The 21,462-nt window shown below is 43.9% G+C and overlaps 1 protein-coding gene across 1 annotated transcript in view; it reads left to right on the top strand.

Annotated features, from left to right (window-relative positions):
- The window catches only part of HDGFL3 (HDGF like 3), a 39,652-nt gene extending 18,280 nt beyond the window's left edge, over positions 1 to 21,372 (top strand). The window contains exons 2-6 of the mRNA XM_076347879.1: positions 4,761 to 4,837; positions 8,143 to 8,281; positions 9,597 to 9,755; positions 11,354 to 11,500; positions 19,018 to 21,372. Coding sequence (XP_076203994.1) covers positions 4,761 to 4,837; positions 8,143 to 8,281; positions 9,597 to 9,755; positions 11,354 to 11,500; positions 19,018 to 19,023 — 528 coding nt within the window. The 3' untranslated portion in view covers positions 19,024 to 21,372. The remainder of the gene's footprint in view (positions 1 to 4,760; positions 4,838 to 8,142; positions 8,282 to 9,596; positions 9,756 to 11,353; positions 11,501 to 19,017) is intronic.
- Positions 21,373 to 21,462: the final 90 nt, after the last annotated feature.

The following is a 21,462-nucleotide window of genomic DNA, read 5'->3' as shown; positions in this document are numbered from 1 at the left end:
GGAATTCCTGCTTCTGAACAGCAGCTTATCCACAGCACAGACATTTTGTGATAGCCGTACAACATGACACCTGCTGTCCCTCCAAGTGGAAGAAGAGGCATCTGGGATGCCCGTCTGCCTTGATGGGCAGAACTGCCCTTCTTGACTGCTGCGATAACATAAACCTCCACAGAAAGCTGCTTTACACAGACAAGCAGAGAGACAAAGCTTGCCGTTTTCTCTGTCTGTTGGAGACATGTTTCCCATTTTGCAGGGAATGTAGAGCTCTGCGGAGCAGAACACCCAGGAGGGGGTGCAGCTTCCTCTGGTTCTGCACCAGCCCTCCCAGGGAGCTCCTCCGCCTGTCTGGAATATGCCACGTTTTCCCACAGGCAGGCAGGGGGATGATTTGTGCTTCTGGGAGCCACTGTTGTTCTCAGATGCCAGCTCTGCACTGTCCTCCTCGCAGGGCTGCGGCTTTGCAGCTCTAGTCCAACCCACTCAGCCAGTGCCTCTCTCCCCAAGGTCCCTAACCTCATGGCAACTGGGAAGAAGGTGTTGCAGTATGAGTACTGCCGAACCCAGCCTGTGAGAAACAGTTGGAAATACTACCTGAGAAGCCAGCAATTACTCAGCACCACTGAGAGCAAAATACTCAGGCTGTGTATACATCCCAGCCTGTAAACTACAATGTAAGGAGACAGATTTCTTGCTTGCACGCTGGTAGTCCCTAGCAACACCATTTGATAAAGCCCTGCTCTGGTTTGAGAGGTCCAGGCTGAATTTTCTGTTCAGTGTTCCTGACCCTAGAAGCCTGGCATTTGTTTACCAAAAAAAAAGCACAGTTACGTCTTTAAAGCTCTGCTGCTTGGTTGGCAAACAAATGCTGGGAAGTGCAGCTCTGCTGAGGTTGTGCAAAAAGAAAGCAATTGTTATTCATTAAGCAGATGACAGCAACGGGAGCAAAGGGGATAAAACTCGAAATCTGAAACCACCTGCTTTAATTTTAGCCATAATTGAAGCGGCTGCCCGTGATGTTGCTGATGCATGCATCACATTTGCACGCCATGCACTGCTTTCACTGATTTCTGTGGCAGCAAGCTCCAGCCCACTGCCTGCTCTGGTTCAGGAGGGGATGAATCTCCTGTTTGATTGCAGGTTATAACGGGCACTTTAGAATCTGTTTGTTTCCTTCCAGGAGCAAAATGCAATCGCGGTCTGGCTCTCTGATAGACAGATGCTTTAGTCATTACTGAGGTTTCTGTGACTACAACACTGTGTCCTAGTATGGGTGCACTTATCTCTTTTGTTCCTGGTTTGAAGCAGTGATGCTTTTCTCGCTCTTGTCCTCACGCGCTCGGTCTCTTTCTCTCCCTCCCTCTCCCTCTGTCTTTGATCTTGCTGATATGGGGAAAAATATCAGATCCAAATCTTCAGCATATTTAACCAAAACATCTTGTAGGACGGGAATAAATTGTGACTGAGTGCAGCATTAGGGGGCTGCAGTATGGTTGCTTGTACTGCGTGCTTTCTGTTACTACAAAACAGCAGCAATCGTCAAGGAGGGCCGGGGTTGTTCTGCAGCTAAATGAGCACTTAGGGGCTCAGCATCCACAGAGGGCTAAGGTGGTTTTGCTGGGAATGGGTGGACTGTGCAAAGCTCTCCTCTCACGGTCTCTAGTGCAGGGATTCGCGTGAAACAGGTAAAAAGGGAAGAGATCTTTCCTAATGGCAGAGGGGGTCTCCTCCTTCACTAAATTCCCTGGAGTTTTTGCCGCGGAGTTAAATGGCCATAAGATAGCACTGTCACTTCATATTCAAGCTCATTACAGTACTAGCGGCAGAAGCCTGAGAGTTGGGGAGGGGAGCTCACAGCAAAATCGGTGAAGGCAGGAAAAGTCTTGACCTCAGCTGCACAGTGAAATGTTGGAGCGGGAGCATTAACGGTCTATCCTTGAGCTGTTTAGTGCAGATTTATACTGCATGTGTTTGTATGTGTATGCCAACTTTCAAAAGCTATGAAAAGCTTTTTTATGGTTTCCTGTGATGATACATAGTCAGAGAGGATACTCGGATGAATAAAGAAATATGCCACGAAATGGGGAGCAGGTGAGCTGCGTGACAGATGTGCGTGCTGTCCTTTGTCGATTTGGTGCTGCGCCTTAGCTAACAGTATAAAGTGCTGGGAATACGACATGAGGCTTAACTCCACTTGGGATGTTGCTTAGGAGAAGATCCTCACTGCTTTGGAGCACAGCACGTTGTGTGATGTAAGATCCCCATTCCCTTCTGATCAGCGTTCCTTACTAAGCATGTCTTCATTCCTCCGCTTTACTGATCATTTACAGCTGTTTGCTTTATTTCATGAGAAATTCTTAAAGGGCTGAGACAGTAACTGGACTGCACTGTTCTGTAATGCAGCCCAGAGCTGGCGCCGCGTTTCAAGCAGCCAGATGAGATTCTCACTCAAGTCCCAGCAGACGTTGTTCGTCTCAGTCGCGGGAGTCCACATTTTTCTGGGGTCTGGTATCTCTCTGGACATCTTCCTTGTCGTAATAAAGAGGAAGATGGCTATGGCATCCAGACAGTTGAGGTGTATTACCCCCGTACTTGGTAAAGTGCCAGCATGGCCTTTTTTGGTCTGACGCGTAGATACTTCCATCTTTAAGGAGGCATAAACTGTATTGCAGAGCGGGACATATGATCTCCCTGACTTACTATCAGTTTGTAAAGTGGGTTGCAGTGTTTTTCCCCTGCAGTCTTTTTATCACTGTTATAGTCTAATACCTGTATTTAAATAATGAATTAGTGAGCAAATAACATTGTGGGCACTTACTTAAAAACAAATAGAAAATAATGAGTTCTAAAAAAATATCTTGGCAGTCATTCCTCTATGTATTCCTAATGATGAAGAGGACACTGAACAGCCTGTCATGTCATTTCAGTTCCTTCTTACACACAGCTGAGCTAAAAGTGAATGCATGCTTCCATCTTCCACCAGTGTGTATCTTCCTTCTATGTGCATTTAAATAATAGATACTCCTTTTATTTATCAATTCATTAGCTTTGTTAAGTAAAAGAAGTTGAGTAATTGCTGTGCCCGCAAGACATGTGACACCTCTGACCGTCACGGATTGTCTCCTGCAGACCGTGCTGGGCAGTGCGTGCACGGTGGCACATGGCCCAGCATGCCAGAGCCCCACCATCCACACCCCTGAGTCGCGCCGCAGAAAAGAGACAGGGAATGGTTTGGAAGTGCTCTTATATCCCCTGATTTTGGCGTAGCTTCAGAGAATGCTCCACTTAGACCTAAAAGATAGGCATCCATTTCTTCTGCAGAAAGGAGTCCTGTGATGTTACAGCTCCACATGTGGCTCTGGTTTCTCTGTCCCCAACGGGTGTCCTTGCAGAAAGACCAAAAGGACTTAAATTCTTATAAAAGCTCACACTCCTTTGAGAGCTACGTAGCCAGCAGATGCTTTACAGTGAAAGAGAACATCCTTTGAAAACAATCTGGTGTTTATTAATCAACAAGAATTCAGTGTTTGGGGTCCTTCGGCAGGAAAGGAGAAGGAAAGCACATGTGGGCCTGGCCTCCTGAGTGAAAACATGCAGGTTCCATCCCCGTTCTCTGCTGAGGAGCAGATTTCGTATAGCATTGGTATGTCAGCACTTTGCCCTCAGTTCCAGTGACATTTGGCAGGATTCAGTATGTTTATGTTGAGATTGAGTTGCCTAAGACCCAGGCAGCAAGCCATTCACCTGCTCTCTGGTGTTGCCCTGTGGATACCTAGATTCGTTAGGCTCCCTCTTAACCAGAGTTCTCTGGACACTTAATTTTAGACGCCCACATATGCTCAGAAGTGCCATTTCTGGGAAGGCAGGCACTTAGATCTTATTTAAAGCTGTGCTGTGTTTCTGGTTTATGTGGGTAGGCACCTGGACTCTGTTATTTCTGTCGCAGAGGACTGAAAAATTAGATATGGACAAGACTAAGTGATGGGCCTAACCTCCCGCCTCGCGACCAACACTCTCACTCAGGCATCAGAAGATGGGTTCTAGGCACTGCTCAGCCTGAGAGGTTTGTCCCAATCCCGGCTATATCTCAGGAGAGCACCCTCACCGTCCTCCCTTAGCTGCTCTGCAGCTGTATCTTGAGAAATATGAGGCCAGGGATAAAATGTGAAAGACGAGATGGAGTACAGAAGGGAGTGGTGACCAAAACCAGTTATTAGGATGCTGCAGGGGAAGGAGAGTCCAAGGCCCTCCTCCCTGGTGTGCGTTATGCATTTTGCGCTGGGTACCACCATCTCCACCAGGAAGCACCGATGGGAGATTGTCCGGTTTTCCGGCTGCAGAGCCTCAGAGATGCCATCTGTTCCCCATTTGTTGCAGAAGTTATTTAGGTGGCTGTGTGAGACAGATAGGATTACCCTCTGGGCTTCGGTGCCTTTGATGAGGCAGCATCTGAAGTTAACACTTAAATTAAGCAGACTTGATTTTATTGCCTTTGTGTATTATAATGCCCATGAAATCATTAAAACTTTTTGTCTGCTGTTTGGTCTTCTGTCATCTCCCTGCAGTGTTTCTGTCATATGCTGACTTTGTATGACCTGCCTGCCTGAAAAATAAGCAGCCGTCTTCCCTTCCCCACCCCAGAACACAGTGGGACCTCCCAGGGGTGCGGGATACCTGCACTAGCACTTCCATGGCCTAGCAGGGATTCTTGGGCGAGGGACACCACATTTGGGAATAACCCTTTTTCCATTTCTGTCTCACAGATTGATGAACTCCCTGAAGGAGCCGTGAAGCCTCCAGCAAATAAATACCCCATCTTCTTTTTCGGGACTCATGAAACGTAAGTGAATGAACATGATCTTTTCCTTTGAAAATGTCTTCTTCCACTGCAGCTAACGTCATCTCCACTGATTTTATTGGAACAAATCCTGACTGAAGCCATTGGGAGCCTAGAGATAGGTCCTACGAACCCAACTCACTTGTATTAACACATGGAAGTGAAACCTGAAAGTAGGTGGGAATGCTGCTGCGTGGATGGTGTATCACGGTCTCAGCATAATTAATAACCAGTGCCGGTGTTTCCCGTAAAGAAAAGTGTTGGCATAAATTTATTAAGGGGTCATCTGAACTCAGATGCAGGGGCAAAAATTTTTTACTTGGATGTACATGATAGCAGAGATCAGGCTGTTGTATGCGGACACGTTTGGGTTCATGTCCTGTGTGAGAACTCGCTTGGTAGTTTGTAAAATGAAAGGAAACAGACCCCCGAGTCTCATGCAGTCCTCACATAGCTTTAAAATACATGCATTCCTGTGAGATTTGTGCTGGGGATATTGTAGGATGGAGCTCTCAGAAGTGATGGAAGAACTGAGCTGGCTGAGCTCATAGGAAAAGAAAGGAATCAGAACAGAAAGGGTAAGTTAGGTCTCGTAGTAATTCCTACAAAGTACGGAGTTTCAAAATTATAACGTACATGTCTCTATTTTAAACTGTGCCTGAGGTAGTTAAAAAAATAAATCACAGTTTCCATTTTGCATGAAATGTTTACATGTTAAAACTTTTCCTTCCCCACTTGCAGGGAATGTGTTCTCTAGAATTCCTTAAAAAATGGAAAAAATGAAATTCTGATGACATTTTAAATTCAATTTTAGAGGTCTGACGCTTTATTAAAAATTTATTGTTTATTTTTGAATTTTGACATTATTCCAGAACATAATAAGCCCCATAGCTCATACGTCACATTTTATTTTAAAAATCTTTAAAGGCAGTTTCTGCTTAATAAAGATCAAAATAGCCTCTCTTTAGTTAAAATGTTTCTTCCTATTGCTGTAATGAAACAACCTGATATTTTGATATATTGTGATCTACTACTACTGTCACAAAATAATCTAAAAAGAATAAAGTTCAAATAAACTTACAATGCTTTAAAATCAGAAACCAAAATGTAATTTTACTTTTTTTTAATGGAAACATTTTTCTTGAGAAACATTTTGAGAAAAAAACTCTGACCACTTCTATTCTGAAATGAATGAATCCCAAACTGCTGATCTCTTTTGTTTTGGATTTTGTTAGCCCATGATCTGACCGTAACATCTGAAACAGGAAAACAGTTTGTAGTTACTACCTTAATAAGTTAAAAAGCATAACTGTTGAAAATGAACCGTAGATTGCAGCTCCTTAGTTTTATAGCAGAGCAGTGGAAACTGTTATACTCTCCCAGTGGCAATGAACCTATTTCAAGCAAAGATGTAGCCAATTTTTCAGTGTTTACTATACATAAAAGGCTGTAGAAACATTTCCATACCTTACTGTTGAGCTAAGTTAAGGTAGCTCATGGTAAGTTTCATACAGTTTTCCTTTGTTATTCGTGTTAGAACTGTTTGTATGTATTTCTGGCAACAAGGAGACATCTCCTAGTGTTAGCAAAAGCATAGACAAAATAATTTATTCAGATCCCTTGCTCTATTGCAGCCTTTAATATTAACGAGACATCTGTTTGTTAGTTTGGAAATCACTGTTTGGCTTTCAGGTAGAAATGCATTCTTGGCTTTGTAATTATATAATTGAGATATTTCTCAAAGAGACAACTGAGTGTGGATACCATTCTGTCTCCTGTGTAGTTAAAAGGAAGCTCTTTCCCCAGAGACTTGTCATCTGATGCCTTTAGCCACCAGTTGGCTCTGTACTGGCAAACTTCTTGGCCAGTGGGATGATTTAAGTGAATGAAATTTTGCGCGTTCTTAAATGCTGAGAAGAATCAGGGCATAAATCGGGCATTAATCTGAAATAATGTTTACAGCAAGGAAGAAATACAATCCTGTGATTAAGGTATTAGACTGAGACTGAAGAGAGTTGGGTTTTCCTCTGTACTCTGCTATCGGTTTGAGTTTGACCTTGAGCAAATCTCTGTGCCTCAGAAGTCCATCTGCAAAAAACAGCAGCTTCCCAACCTCGTGGTGATGTTACGAGAATAAATGCATTGTAAATGGTGGAGCTCCAAGATCCCGTGGTAATGGAGACCACAGAGTTAACGTTAATTGCAAAGATCATCAGGAAAGTAGGGCAGTGATTACAGTGAAGGACACTGTGACTTGCTCAGCTCCAGTCATTGGTGACAGTCTTCCGTGTGGGAATGAACTGTTTTTAATTTAACTTACAATTAGCCATCCCAGTACCATGATACAGAGCACAGTAAACACACTGGATATAGATACCCGATGAAAAGGAAATTATGCTTTCTTCAGTTTTATGTAAGAAGAATTTTACTGTAAAGTATGTAGAAAAGCAGGATAAATTGCAGCTCCTCTATTTTTTTTATTATTTTTCCCTGCATTGTGCTGCCTGTGCCTGAAATTAGTTGGCCCAGTGCATAGCTGACTTATGCAGCAGCAGAGCACAAAATCCCTCCTTTGCTGTGCTGTCTAAAAAACAGTTTGGCCACAAGCACCCTGTGTGTCTCATTGTTTCCTTGTATTACTCATCTGCCTATATTCACCCATTGTTTCTTGTCTTATATGAAATTATAAGATTTTGGGGAAAGAGAACGTTGTTATTGTGTTTGCACAGAATCTAGCATGGAGGGGGCTTATTCCAAGAAAGAAGCACCCGGGCTTACTGGCAGTATAGATAATAATAAATGCCACTGCTTTTTCTGTCCAGTAGTACAAGGGGTAAGTTTTGGCTCATGGGTTCTAGGCACTCCTTACATGCTTTAACTTTTCACATGGTATTTTTAGGCCTTTCTGGATTTGTAACACATAGGATTGGAAGTTTGGTCCCTTGCTGTCGCAGACAATTACGTCATACAATCCGTTTCATAAACTGTTCAAGTGCCAGTTCCCAGCAGTTGTTAATATAATAAATGAGACTCGTTTTAGTTGTTTCTAGAGACACCCAGCACGATTTTGCAACATCAAACATCAGAATGGTGGGACAATCCACTAAATCAGACTCACAGCAGTAACTCAAAGCCAGTGTGTTAAACAAACAAACAAACAAACAAACAAACAAACAAATAAAACTGAACAAGAAATGATGGAATGAGCAGAAGAATAGGGAAAACATTTGCACTGTTAACGTTTGTGGGGTTTTTTTGAAGAGGAGGAATTTAAGTCTTTTTTGAATGTTACCTGTGTTAAAATGCAGTGCGTTCCTGGGGCCCAAAGACCTTTTCCCGTATAAAGAATATAAAGATAAGTTTGGGAAGTCGAACAAGCGAAAAGGATTTAATGAAGGCCTGTGGGAAATAGAAAACAACCCTGGAGTAAAGTTTACTGGATATCAGGTAAATGACTTTCACTTCAGTTCCTCCTTATCTTCCTTTTCTTCTTCTTTGAAGACTTCTTGTCAATGTAAACATTGTATAAATGATGTGGAAAGTCCTGGTTTTGGTGGAGCTAGAAAGTTTCAGAGCTTTTGTAATTGTGTAATGTAAAGACAACTGTGGTCTTGCACTTTGTGACAAATTGAACTTTAATTTGTCATATGACATGAACATACTGCAGAGCCCTTTGCTTTCTGTGATATTCTGGGGTGGTGAAGTGGAAAATTCTGCAGCAGATTTAGTTGAATTAAAAATGGAAGGTTTTATTTATTCCCGTATAAACATGAATAATTTCTGACTTCTTCTTTCTGTTGATTATTTTTATATCAGGTTCAGTGTATTTTACACAGACCTTAAGGTCACTGCACTTTTGATTTTTACATCGGTAATGTATAACACGTAGCACACCACTGCTAAAGTTGTGAGGGCTGAGAAGGTGGAGGTTTAAGCTGCTGTTACGAGATAGTAGCTGCTGTACAACAGCTCTCCCTGTTGGATGTCCAGAGCAAGAAGTCAGTGAAGCTGGAGGGGGAGAAGAGTAGTTGGTGGGCTGTATAAAACCAAAGAACTGTTCTCATTAAAAAAATGTGGTCCTTTGAAGGCAGAAATCACCTCCAAAAGAAGGCAAACACCTATTACATTATTAGCAGAAAACCTTACAAACCAGAGAGATGGACCACCTGCAGACAAGCTGCCGCCCCTCTCAGTTCCTGTTTCATATTTTCAGCCCTACAGATGTTTTGCATACACTTGGGGATTTAAAAAGATCTAGTGAATAGTCTGTGGGAGATAGACTGTCAAAGAGCTCTCAGCCTTCTGGTCAGTGTTTGCTTTTTCCTGACACAGAGATCTTGCCCTTTGCGGGGGTTTGTAGCAGCCATCTTCTCTCCTGAATAAGCCTCTCCTGTTGCAGCCAAAGTCTAAAAGTTTCCATAGTTTTGCCCAAAGTAGGACATGCCAGGTCTCTCCACTGAGCAACCCTTAGTTCTCCGGCAAACACATTTTTGTTATCGGATCTTCTGTTTCTGTGTAAACCCTTCAGAACATGCTATCCCAGAATCTGCACCTGATAACTGTTTTCAAGTGATGACTGAGAAAATTGCCTTTGCAACCCTTTTTCGTGATAATTGCAAGAATAACCTGAGCTCTTCCTGACTATAGCGATTAAAGCGTAAGCTGTCTGTTACCAGTATTTCTGTCTTCAATACAGAACAAAAATTAAGTAATAGATTTTAGTGATATTTTTGTTGTTTATGTTATTGTTGTTATTTTAAAGGCAATTCAGCAACAGAGCTCATCAGAAACTGAAGGAGAAGGAGGAAATACAGCAGATGCCAGCAGTGAGGAGGAAGGTGATCGGGTAGAAGAGGATGGAAAAGGAAAAAGAAAGAATGAAAAAGCAGGCTCAAAACGGAAAAAATCCTACACTTCAAAGGTTATCTTCTGAGTTTTCCCATTGTTACCCATGTGCATTTATAATTAGAATACCGTCCACCTCATGGCAATCTGTTCTTCAGCATTTTGATTCCAGTACCATAACGATGGTGTTCAAACAGGGAAAGGGAAGTGCTCTTGCTTTTGTAGGCAGCCTTGGTGAGACAGCAGTTGAAATACCCTGCCCTGTTCTAGCGCCCACGCTTTGAGAAGGAGGTGAAAGTATGGGAAGGAGTTCAGAAGGGCTGGAAAGAAAATCCATGCAAAGATGGATTGGTAGGTTTGATCCTCTTAGATAGGTATTTCCCCACGAAGAGCAAAAAAGAGCCTGAGGAGTGTGCCTCCTGGGAGACAGGAGTTCAGGTTTGGTTCCTGTCTGGGAGAATTCAAGCTTCCCTCTCCTGCCTCCAGTGCGAGTGCCCCAGACGCCGTGCTAAAAGCTACGGTAGGGTCAGATGTGCTCAGCTGCTCCTGTTGCAGCTGAGCGTAAAATACTTCCGTACAGGATACAGAATGGGAGGGAGGAAGAACTAATTCATTAAGCAGGGAGTAGGGCACTCAATTTGTAGATAAAAGACCTGCATTGTAGTACCTGCCTGACCTGTTAATATCTAAGTAACAGTGAAGATGAGGAAGCTAAGAGTAAAGTGGCTCAGACTGCCTCGTAATGGCTGGTGAACGAAAGCACCTGCGTAGTGGCAGCTTTGGGTTGAGATACACTTCTCACTTGTCACCTGGGTGAAAGGGAGCGACGTTATCGTCATTTCCTCCAGTTCTGTGTGTGCCTCCAGGTCTGTACTTTGCTTAAAAAATTGTGGAAAGTGTGGTACAGTCATGTTCATTCACATTCGTGTTATTCTCCTCTGAAAGTGAAAACTAAATGAAATGAAAAGAAGCAAGCAAACGATCTGATCCAGGCTCAATTTGGGAGAGAGCGGGAGTTTTTGCGGTTCATCCACTGAACAAAATGTATTAAGTAATTTCACCCCCTTTGTGTGTTTTACATTAGAAATTCAGGTCTGGTCTACCATCTTCTTTCCAGAAGACTCTGGGCAAACAGAGGATTAGGCAAATGGTGGCTTAATGCCACAATTTATCCTTTTGTACTGTAGAATTGCATAACATAAAGGGAGCAGAAAAGATGTATTGGTTCCACATGGCTTTAATGTTAATATATTAAAGCTGACAGCACTAAAAAAAGTATGGAAAGCAGCTCTGCTAATGTTACTCTCATTTTACATCTCTGTGTTTAATCAAAACTTTTGTCAAGCTGGCACCATCTGTTTCATTAACTAGCAAAACCTACAGGTGACCCAACACTAATACCCATCTCCTATTACTGTGTCTGCCTTACAGTCAATTGTGCTGCCAACCTGTGTTGAACACAGAATTTCTCCTCCTGCTTCACTGGTGGCAGGAACTCCAACTACTTCACCTGAAAAACGCTTTTCACCCCACATATCCTCCCCAATAGTCACCTTGAACAGGGAACCACACGATCAGACGGCATTCCACATACATTTCAAAAGTGTCTTTCTATGACTGAAGCTCAGTTTTTACTTTTAACTTTTTTTAAATTTAAATTTTTCATCATTTTAGAAATCCTCCAAGCAGTCACGGAAATCTCCTGGAGATGAAGATGATAAGGACTGCAAAGAGGAAGAAAATAAGAGCAGCTCTGATGCTGGGGACGCAGGCAATGACACAAGAAACACTTCTTCAGATTTGCAGAAAACCAGTGAAGGGGTAATCTTCTGTTAATATAATTCACTTCCCATGCAGGTTGCTACTGGGGGATTTGGAGCTAGGGGTGAGAGCATTGCATTGCAGTGACCTGTGCATACCACGTGCATCTTTTTACGTTGCGCTTCAGTGCTCAGAATGTGTCTAGAACAGAAACATGGGACTGGTCCCTGCACTGGTACAAATTCTGCTCTAGAGAAACCACTGAATGAGAAAAGATATTATAAGCATTATTTTTGTTCCAACACTTGCGTGGATGTCAGCTGAGAGGAACTACTGAAAACCATGAGCTGGAATGATGCAAAATTGATGCGAGAGCAGAATCAGACTGTTTGCGTAATGCATTCTGGCTCACTGTTTAGTGGGAGCCTGCTTATCCTTTCACAGTTGTTTAAAATTTGTGCAGTCCCACTGACTTCTTTGGAGTTCATGAGGGTTCATGTGCACTTTACAGACTCTGCATCCCGTGGGGTTTAGGGCAGATTCTGCTTGGGGTATGACCTTCCAAGGAGGGGACATACAGTCTGCTCCAGAGCAGGTTCACGTGATCTCCTTGTATGTTTGTGTCAGCTGTGTGTTCGTATCAATTTTTTTTTGTTGTGACCACAACAACAGAAAGGAAGGCTGCTGAGCAGGGGAATTGGCGTGGGAATTGGTTAACCGTCAGCCACCTTTAACAACCATTACTGTTTCTGAGCCTTTGGAGCAGCACAAGCCTCCCTGCTCCTGCACTTACAGCTCCAGCTCAGAACCAGTTCTTGTGCAGTTCCCATGCCAAGGCTCTGCCACGTGGCCAGCAGCCGGGCTGGGCTGTCACAGGAGCTGCTGAGTGACACGAATCCCCAGGTGGGGGAGGAAGCCAGCCAGCACAGGCTCTCATCTGACACTGCCGAGGTGCCTTAGCACCCAGCTGCGTCCTCAGCCTCAACCCTTTCTCACAAAACACAACCTCTGGGGAGCTGCTGTCGACTCCCGCTTAAAGACTCCTCCCAGAGCTCCCTTTCCCCTTGTCTCTCTCTGGTACAGTGTATGTGTTTTGTGGCTCTTCGCCTTACAAAGACTTTGGTATGTGGCTCGTGGGGTCAGGAAAATAATATCCCATAATACCCGCTCCCATTCACGCTGAACAAGCAGCTGGCTTGAGCCAGAGACTGACACAAGGAGACACGTCTTCCCAGCACCTCACCCACATGATTTGAGAGTCCAGGGCTGATGAGTGTGGCGAGCGCGTAGTGCATGTGTTGCCCACGTTCTGGCTAGTGAACCCCGTGACACTTTCGTATCTTCAAATAGGTATTTGAGTTAGAAAACTGGCCATAAGGTCCATCTGAGGTGACAAGAGGTTCAGGAGGGCAGTGACAGGGGATATGTCTGTGAACTTTGGGCATGTTCTCCATGTAAGGACCAAATGCTTACTGAGTTAGGTCAGTCGCAGATTAAGTGGCTAAAAAGTCACATAGGATGTTGGCTTTGTGGCCGGTGACATTCCTATGGCTCTTCCTTCTGTATGTGACATGCTTGTAACCGCTGGGAGGTGGAGTCCAGCATGCTCGACCATCATGGTGCTCTGCAGCATTTCCAGGATTGCAGATTATTTCAGCCCCTGTGCTGAAACATCGTCAGCAGTCTCTGTGTCCTTCCTGCCAGCACCAACTCCACAGAAATACTGACAGTCAACATTGTCATACCCATGCGAGGAGTTGGCTCTGCTCTGACTTCTGCAACCCCAGCACTCGGGCTTGACCTCACACTTGAACGACCAGTCTTTAACTAAATCTTGGATGCTTTTCACATTAGGGGAAAGGTGGAGTTTTAGTAGCGTGTACTAAAGAGAGATGGAGAGACGGTTTTAAGGGCAGCTTGAGATAAAAGCACTGATAAATTTGGAGAAATTCACATCCTGATCCAGATATTTCACCTTGGGCATTTCTGCCGCAGAAGCAGCATTTCACATGTAAATCCTCTTTTTAGATTTTGTCAGTAGTGCAGTTCTCTTTTAGGACCAGGAGGGGACACTCTCTCTCCTGGCATCCTCAAAGCCAGACCAGGTGTCTTTTTAGAAGGTATGCCTTCATCGGACACAAGGCACTCAGGGAAAGAGTAATCAGATTGTTTTTTTCCCTTGGTGTTAAACAGCCAGTCACACAGCGTGTGTCTAGATTGACCTCCTGGGGTACAGGGCCGGCTGTCCTGCAGCCACGTCCTGCTGGACATCCAGACTGGGAGTCTGATGGAGGGCGTTGAGCTCCTCCACCCCACTCACTTGGACTTGACTTCTATAGAAAGGAAGGTCGAAAAAGGCCAACACGTACCTGCAGAGCTGGGATATGGTCCTCTTGTTCACACGCGTGAATTCAGAAGAATGTTTAGGTCTGCTAAAAGACACCATCATAGATGAGATTATGGTCTCTTTAAAATCATCTAGCTTGTGAGAAGAGCACTGGACCAACCACACGCAGTCAGAAGACGAGGGGCTTCCTCCTCGCCAGTGTGCAGCACAGGAGCTGCACACCCACCGACTGCGTCGCCCTCCTGCGAAGCCGGCCAGGCTCGGGACGTTCGTCTGGCCATGAGATGGCGCCGGGAGCATACCGAAACGAACAGCGGGGTGCAACCCTGCGCCCTCCCCTCGAAGGAAGGGTGCTGGGGAAAGAGTTTGTTTCAAAATAACTTGTAGAAAAGTACCATGAAGGCAAAGAGACAAGACAAACAAGAGTTCAGAGCCCTGATCTCAAGGATAGGCATGTTTCATTCCCCTGGTTTTGCAACCGTGACCGGCAGCTTAAAAAGATGCCTGGTAGCGGAGGCGGAGAAGGGCTGTGGAAGGCAGGTGGGCAGAAGGCCGCGGGCTCAGCTGCCCTGTGTGTAGTGCTCCCTGCGGGCTGCGTCCTGGAGAGCCTTTGGCTCCTGTGCTCTGCACCTCCTGGGTCTCTGACCACGCAAGAGTTGCCTAAAGGACACGAGCAGCTTTTCTCTTAATAGTACTACTAATAATGAGGTAGTGATGATGTTTTATGATGCCTGGACTGCAGGCTGAAGACACATCTCCCCTCTTCAGACCAGAGGGAACCTGGCCTTTTAATCACACTCTTACCCTCAGCATTACGGGCATCTTCTTGAAGGGTTAACGGCTGAAGTCAAATGATTGCAGGAGCATCTTCACCTATATTTTTTAATGAAATTTCTAACCTCCGGGTGGTAGAGGAAAGCTTGAAAATGTGAAGTGATGGCTTCCTAAAGACTCAAAACCCAGAGCAAATAAAAGTACTTCCAAAGCTATGGTATTTTTTCAGCCAATTTCATACTGTTCAAGGGCTCAACTTGTGATAGTTTTTTTTTATACCTGGGGTTGACAAGGCTGCTTTCTTTTCTTATCTCCATCCCTTAGTTTCTCAACTGTTCTTGAGGACTGCAGGCACTCTCAACAGAAGAGACATTAGCTTCCTCAGACTCAGACACGGTTTATAACTGTGTCCTGCCACTACCCGTTTCTCAAGCTCTTTCCCTCACTGCTGTTCTTTGGCTGATTCCTTCCCCAGAAAGATGCAAAGCCTGAACCTCAGGGTTTTATTATCTAATATTAATTAACTAATAATGTATTAGCTAAGACAGCCCATCCCAGAGCTTGCTCAATTGTCACAGACACCCCCCATGACAGTCCTCTGCTGTTAAATACTAAATTGTTTTGGCTTTCTCAAAATACCACCTCAATAGAATATTCCGGTGGAAAGGTATTCGTGGCTCTGTGTTGTTTACTTTCTATGGTGCAAAATTAGCTCATAAATCGGTGAATTCATGGCAGCAGATTTACATTCCACATTTAAATCTCCGGTGACTTGGGTGTTTGGTTCTTGGCTGGCATAACTGAATCTTTATAACTGAACACCTCAGTTGCTTTTCACTTTTACTCTCTGGATACCCATATAATGACGTTTGAAAGCTGGCTGTAGTCCCTGCCCTGTTAGAGAGTATTTGAATGTTAAGGTCAGCACTCGGGGTATGTGGCAAGTTTTTCTTTTGGTATTTGTTATTTTAGTTACAGTCCGGACATTGTGTTGGTAAATGAGGCATTCTCTTTGTGTACGGATGCATGCCGTCGCCTTTCAGGAGGTCAATGATTTTACCGAGTCTTTGAAAAATAATAGATTTGTTGGAAATGAAATACGTTTTTTTTGCTCCTGGTACGGCCTGAATATTAAAGGGGGGTAAAGGACTGTGATCTTTTTACTCACGCTGACAATCAGTTACTAACATGGGAGTCTGTGGATCTATTTGTGGAGGCGACTGCTTGCCAGCATGAATAAGGGGATCAAAATCTGGTCCAAAATTACTGCCATCTGATACTATTGCAATTGGGAGAACATATTTAAAACAGCCTGTGTCCGGGACATACTTTTTGTTGTGATGTTCTTGTGGGCTAGCAACAATTCCGGTTATTGCTGCGAAAGACAAGTGTTATGGCCAAATTGGCCAGAGAAACACAGGTTCATTGTGTCCTCCTGATGTGGTTTTGAGACGTTTGGTTCCTTTGCTCTTCCTTCTTTACTTCTCAAGAATAACACTGGTTACGCTGCATAACAGGTTTGGGGTTTTATCAACATTAAAAGCGTAGCATTTAGGGCTCTATTCAATGTAAAAGCATTTATGTGGGCATTTTTCCAGAAAATGGGAACAGAGTATGTATTCCTGTCTGAATTTTTTTCAGCGATTTGAGGTAAGTTAAAATCTACCCCTCCAAAAAGGTAAAACATTTGTAAAAATGTGTTTAACTATTGCACAGTAAAAATTTCTGTGTAAAAATCAATAGTGGCGTACTCTCTGGTGTAAGGAGGTGTGGGGTTTGCTGCCTTCACGTAGCTCAGGAGAACAGCACTGCTAAACAGGGCGATGGGACGTAACTCGGGAGAAACATGTCTGAATGCAAGTGGAGATTAAAGCAGCCGGTATAGATGAAATACACTCTTTGCACCTCTGTGTACATTGAATCCTGTAACCATTTAGACCTCAAACCGACATGGAGTAACAGTGATTGTACAGAGCGAGTAAATAATTATCCTTCTGCCCATCCAGCAAGAGCTTTTAAAGTACAGGACGGCTGAGTCAGTTGCCAGACACTGTCAAGGAAGGAATTTTCAGTGCCAGAAAAAACAAGGCAACTTGTGGATTTAGTTTTATTTCCTGCTCTCTGTGTTCTCTGTCCTTAAATTTTATTGATGACTGAAATTTTTCACTCGAATCAGTCAGATTCTGTGCTGTTTCTTTTGTGTGCAGCAGCGTTGGTCAGTGCGGCACACGTTGTACCATATCTTACAGTAAAGCCGAGAGACTTGTTCAAACAAAGATGATGTGAGTTGATCTGTTTCTGAAGAGACGTGAAACCATGGAGACCACGGAAACTGCTCAGCTCTGCCGCATCCTTGTTCAGCGGCCGCCGCGGGAGCCTGGCAGCGCCTGCTGCCTGGGTAGGGGAAGGAGCCGAGGTCCCTGTGCAGCCCCGCTGGCCTCGGGGGCTGCCTGCATCGGGGGAGAAGAGAACTGCTGGCTTCTGGGGCACCTGGGAGTGCGCCTGGGAGGCAAAATGTGTGTTATGCTGGAAGATGGTACTGGAAACTGAAAATGCTAGAGGATGATTTGCATACCTGGCTCTTTGTCGTCCCTCCTGCGCCCACTGTGGCCCAACGGACCTATCTGTGAGACAGTGGGGAGTGGAAGTATTAATATTCCCAGCGCCCCACGTGAGAATGGTGCTTACCCAATCTTCTGGCCTTAGCCCAGAGGGGAATCGTTGTTACTACGTGCAAAGGTTTCATACTCCGAAAGGACAGCTTTCCTTACTGGATCTGAGAACGCTACCGTAGGGACCGACTGTTTCACCACCCATCCTGCCTATCAATCAGTGCTGGGCAGCAGCTGTCATTAAGAACTTTAGCAGAAGGCATGGTTTGATTGACTAATCATTTGTAGTTGTTTTAATGGGTGTCTGCACTTCCCTCTGAAGGGAAAGAAACGGCAGCGAACCCCTCCAAGCCACGTCTCCAAAGCATCTGTAAGTATAATCTCATTGACTCTTTAACAGGCGAGAGGTCAATGGAAGTGCGGTGCTCTGGATGAGCAGCGCATCGTTACACCTTTTGGGGGGAGGCAGGGCTCAGGCAGTTCCTGTAAGCCATCATTACATGCGTGAGCGTTTTATAGTAACCCCTTATCGTGTGTCGTTAGTCAGGATGTACCAGGACCTCCCACACGGAAGGTGCCGGTTTCCATTACTTACTGTTTGCAAACCCCTTGTCGTAGGAGAGAAGAACGACACTGAACAAACACAGCCCTTAGTTCAGAGCTGCAGCGAGCAGACTGGGATCCCAGACTGCTGAGCGGGCACTTGTATGCTCTTATCCTCTTGGGCAGAGAAGCGTAGTCCGCTGTAGCCGTGGCATCACACGCAGCAGGTATGACGGGCCAGAGCGGGAGAGAACTTAGGCAGCAAACTGCTAGTGCAGGGATGTTAAAATGTCTTCTTTCCATATTCTCCCCCGGATCCTGTGTAAAATGAAAATTCCATCATCCCCAGTGGATTTAACCTGTCCCCCCCCCACTTATTCCTTGACATGGATTTTTTTCCTTGGATGGTCACACCAAATGCGGTACTAATTCTTTCATGCTGCCTGTGTGTTGTGCTTCTTTCCGTCCATCGGGGCGTGGGTGGACAAGCATTCGCACTCTGAGTTCTTTACAAAGGAGAAGGGACGTCTTGCTCGGGGTCAGGTAGTCGCGCAGCGTTGCATGTCTTCATGTTGTTGGACAAAAGCAGTTTGTCCCTGTGCCTGTAGGTGAGTTTTGCCGTCTGTGTTTAATATGAAGAAACCGAGACTTGGAGACGCTTGCCATGATCGCATGAGGACAGTCTGACCCTGTTCCCACTGATGGCAGTGGAAGCAGGAGCTGACCTTGACTCAGTCACGAAGTGGGAGTTTCTTCCTTTTCATCACCCTACCGTGAACCCCAAGCCAAACTGTTTCCTTTTCAGAAGCAACACTCAGATACGTTAGCTACGAAAACCGTTTATCTTCCTTCATCCTTGCTAAGCGTTCCTTTGTTTGAAGAAAAGGGTGTTCTCATCGCAAGGCGTTCAGGAAGACAGCAGTGCCTGGGCTGCTGCGTGAAGCCAGTCGGTGATGTAGCGTAGTGGAAAAATGGGGAATTTGGTTGCGTGTGAAGTATACCACAAGATTCGTAACTAAATGATTGGGGGGAACAAAAAACAACCCACATACATGACTGGAGCTGCTTGTTTGAATAAAGCCCTAAATGTTTAAACTGTATTCTTTAATATTTTGTAGCGGTATGTTTAGTTGCTGTAACGTAAGCAGTTTTCTCTAGGAAAAAAAGTGTCTGTTGGAACAGACCAGGTGGTTACTTGTACCTGTGACTCTGCAGTGCGGGAATACGGCATTAATTAGATCAAGTATGGTGCAGCGTGCTCTTTCTTACATTAAATGGGATTATTTTTTTTTCTCTTTCAGACTTAACCAACATAATGACTGCTGAATATTAAGGGAAAACACAAGAAGGTTACATGTTTGGTTGTCTAATATTCTTGGATTTGATATGAGTCACCACATCTGTTCATTAGTATCATCAACAGCATCCCAGTTTGTATGCACATTATTCACATTCCTATCTGTTGTGTTTGCAGAAATGACATTTTACCCTTTTTTCTAAGGGTTACTTTTTGATTTTCATATTATTTGGTTGCATGAAGTTGCCCTTTACCAGTGGCTGAGGTTTATGAAGATACCGCGTACTTGAACATGTTTCAGATTCCTTTTCTAGATAGAAAAGGTGTAACTCCAAATTACATCGTTCTAAATCAGCAGTTTTTTAAAAAGAACTAAATCCTAGAAATGAGTCCCCTCCATACAATAAATACTACAATATCTTCCACGTACAAACATAATTTCAAATTTCCCTATATCCATGCTTTCTTGATTTTTGATCAGTTGACAACATGAAAGAAAAATTCTTCTTCAGTTGAGATCACCGCCAAGTTCAATAATGTAATAAAATACCTTTCCTTATTAGAAGTACCTAGCTAGTTATACTCTTAATACTTCTCAAAATCATGATGTAATGTACACTATCTGACTTAGTTCCTATATGTGGAGTTAGTGAAAGTCTTTTTGTGTTTCTTTAGATTAATACAAGGATTTTTTCCAATGCCAACACAATTTGAACTCATTCGTTTGGATGCTTTCCATTTTTAAGCTTACTGTGATATAGAACCCTATGGGAAACCAAAAGAAAACACCAATTTTAAATAATGAAAGGCTTAAAAAAGGATGCTGTCATTCTGGCTTTTTTTTCCTTTTGGAAATAGAACTAGACTAGTAAGTAAGCATTCCAAATCCATTATTCTGTGTACATTATTGTTGCTATTGTGATAATAGAGATTTTTATTTATTTTTATGCCAGCTTTTATTGTGAAAACATATTTAGTCTGGTTTTATCAATCCTTGTTATGCTTGTCCTTGGAACATCTTTTGCGTATTCAAGGTTTGTAGTTGACGAGTTTACTGTAAAAAACTAAAAAAAACCACAACAAAAAAACAAAAAACAAAACAAAAAGAAAACAAAAAAATGTATTGTTTTTACAGAATAAATTTATTGGAATGTGTATTGGGAGTAAGGTTTGAGGTTGTAAGCAACTAAGTTAGCGTCATATTTGGCTTCATACGTGTAATAATGTGAGGTATTAATGTAAGTCAAGTATTAAAGCAAAACATTCTGTTAACATGAGTTGACCATAATAGATACAAGTGCAGGTGAGATCTTTATTTTTTCTGTACTTTGCCTTTTCTGGATAACAGGAGGTTATTAAATTCACCTTGAATGTATTCAAAGTTTCTTTAAAAACAGTAGAAGTAACATCGGAGGCTCAGATACCTGTTTGTGAGCCCGCACGTCCTACTGCAGCCCAGCAGCTCTGGGCTTCTTTTCTCGGGAGGACGTGCTGGGACGGAGCTGTCCCGAATTCTAGCGTACGTGGAAGGAGCCCGCACCAGGGAGGCCGGGTGCTGGAGGAAGTCATTGCTAAGTTCCTTTTCGCCAAGAAGCATTGACTGAGATGTGTTGTGGCTATTTTGGGCCTGGAGGTTTAAAACCGTGGGTTCTCTCTTCCGAGCGCTGCTGTGAACTGCACCTCAGCGTTCAACGGGGGAGTGTTACAGCATGAATTTCTTGCCGCTCTGAAAGGCCCCTTGTGCAGGGTGCAACGCGCATGCGCATGAGCTGATGCTGTCTCGTTAGTGATTAGGTTTAAAAAGAAAATTAAAATTCTCTAAATCAAAACAGCCGAAAGTCAGCATCCCAAAATAAAGTGTTTCCGGTTAAAATGTATCAGCTAAATTCATCTGTGAGAAGGGCGCTAACTGTGCCGCTTTTAGTACAAATACACGTAGAAGTCATAGCAATAGCTGTAAGTGCAAACAGAAACATAAACCACACAAACCAAGGTCGCTGTGTTTGCTGCTGCTTCTTTATGACCCGACAGCATTAGCAAAAGTAGCTGCAGAGAAGAACACGGCCAAAAACCCCCCTCCTCTCTGAAAACGCACGCTACGGTGTCAGGCCTGACTGCTGAAGGCAGCGAGCCCTCCGCGCCCAGCTCAGAAGTGCTAGTAAGCACATGCTTAACTTCAAGCAGATGAGCAGTCCTTGCAGAGGTGAATCCTTAAAAGAATTAACAAAACTACATGATTTGCTTATCATATATGGAGTCTTACCGTAAGAGTTGATTGCTTCTTAAAAGATTTCTTGGGATTTTTAACAAGGCTGACCCACAAACCATACTTTTTGACAAATAAAACATGTGCATGTGACAGAGTTATGTATGGTAATTTTTCACACTTCAAAATATTGACCTTCACGTTCCACAGTAGCTCTGTGTAGGGACTGCTAGCACCGACGTT

The sequence above is a fragment of the Aptenodytes patagonicus genome, chromosome 10 (genome assembly GCF_965638725.1).
Source record: "Aptenodytes patagonicus chromosome 10, bAptPat1.pri.cur, whole genome shotgun sequence".
Classification (NCBI taxonomy): Eukaryota; Metazoa; Chordata; class Aves; order Sphenisciformes; family Spheniscidae; genus Aptenodytes; species Aptenodytes patagonicus.
Note: the sequence above shows the minus strand (reverse complement) of the source record. Positions and strands in the feature narration are given on the sequence as shown.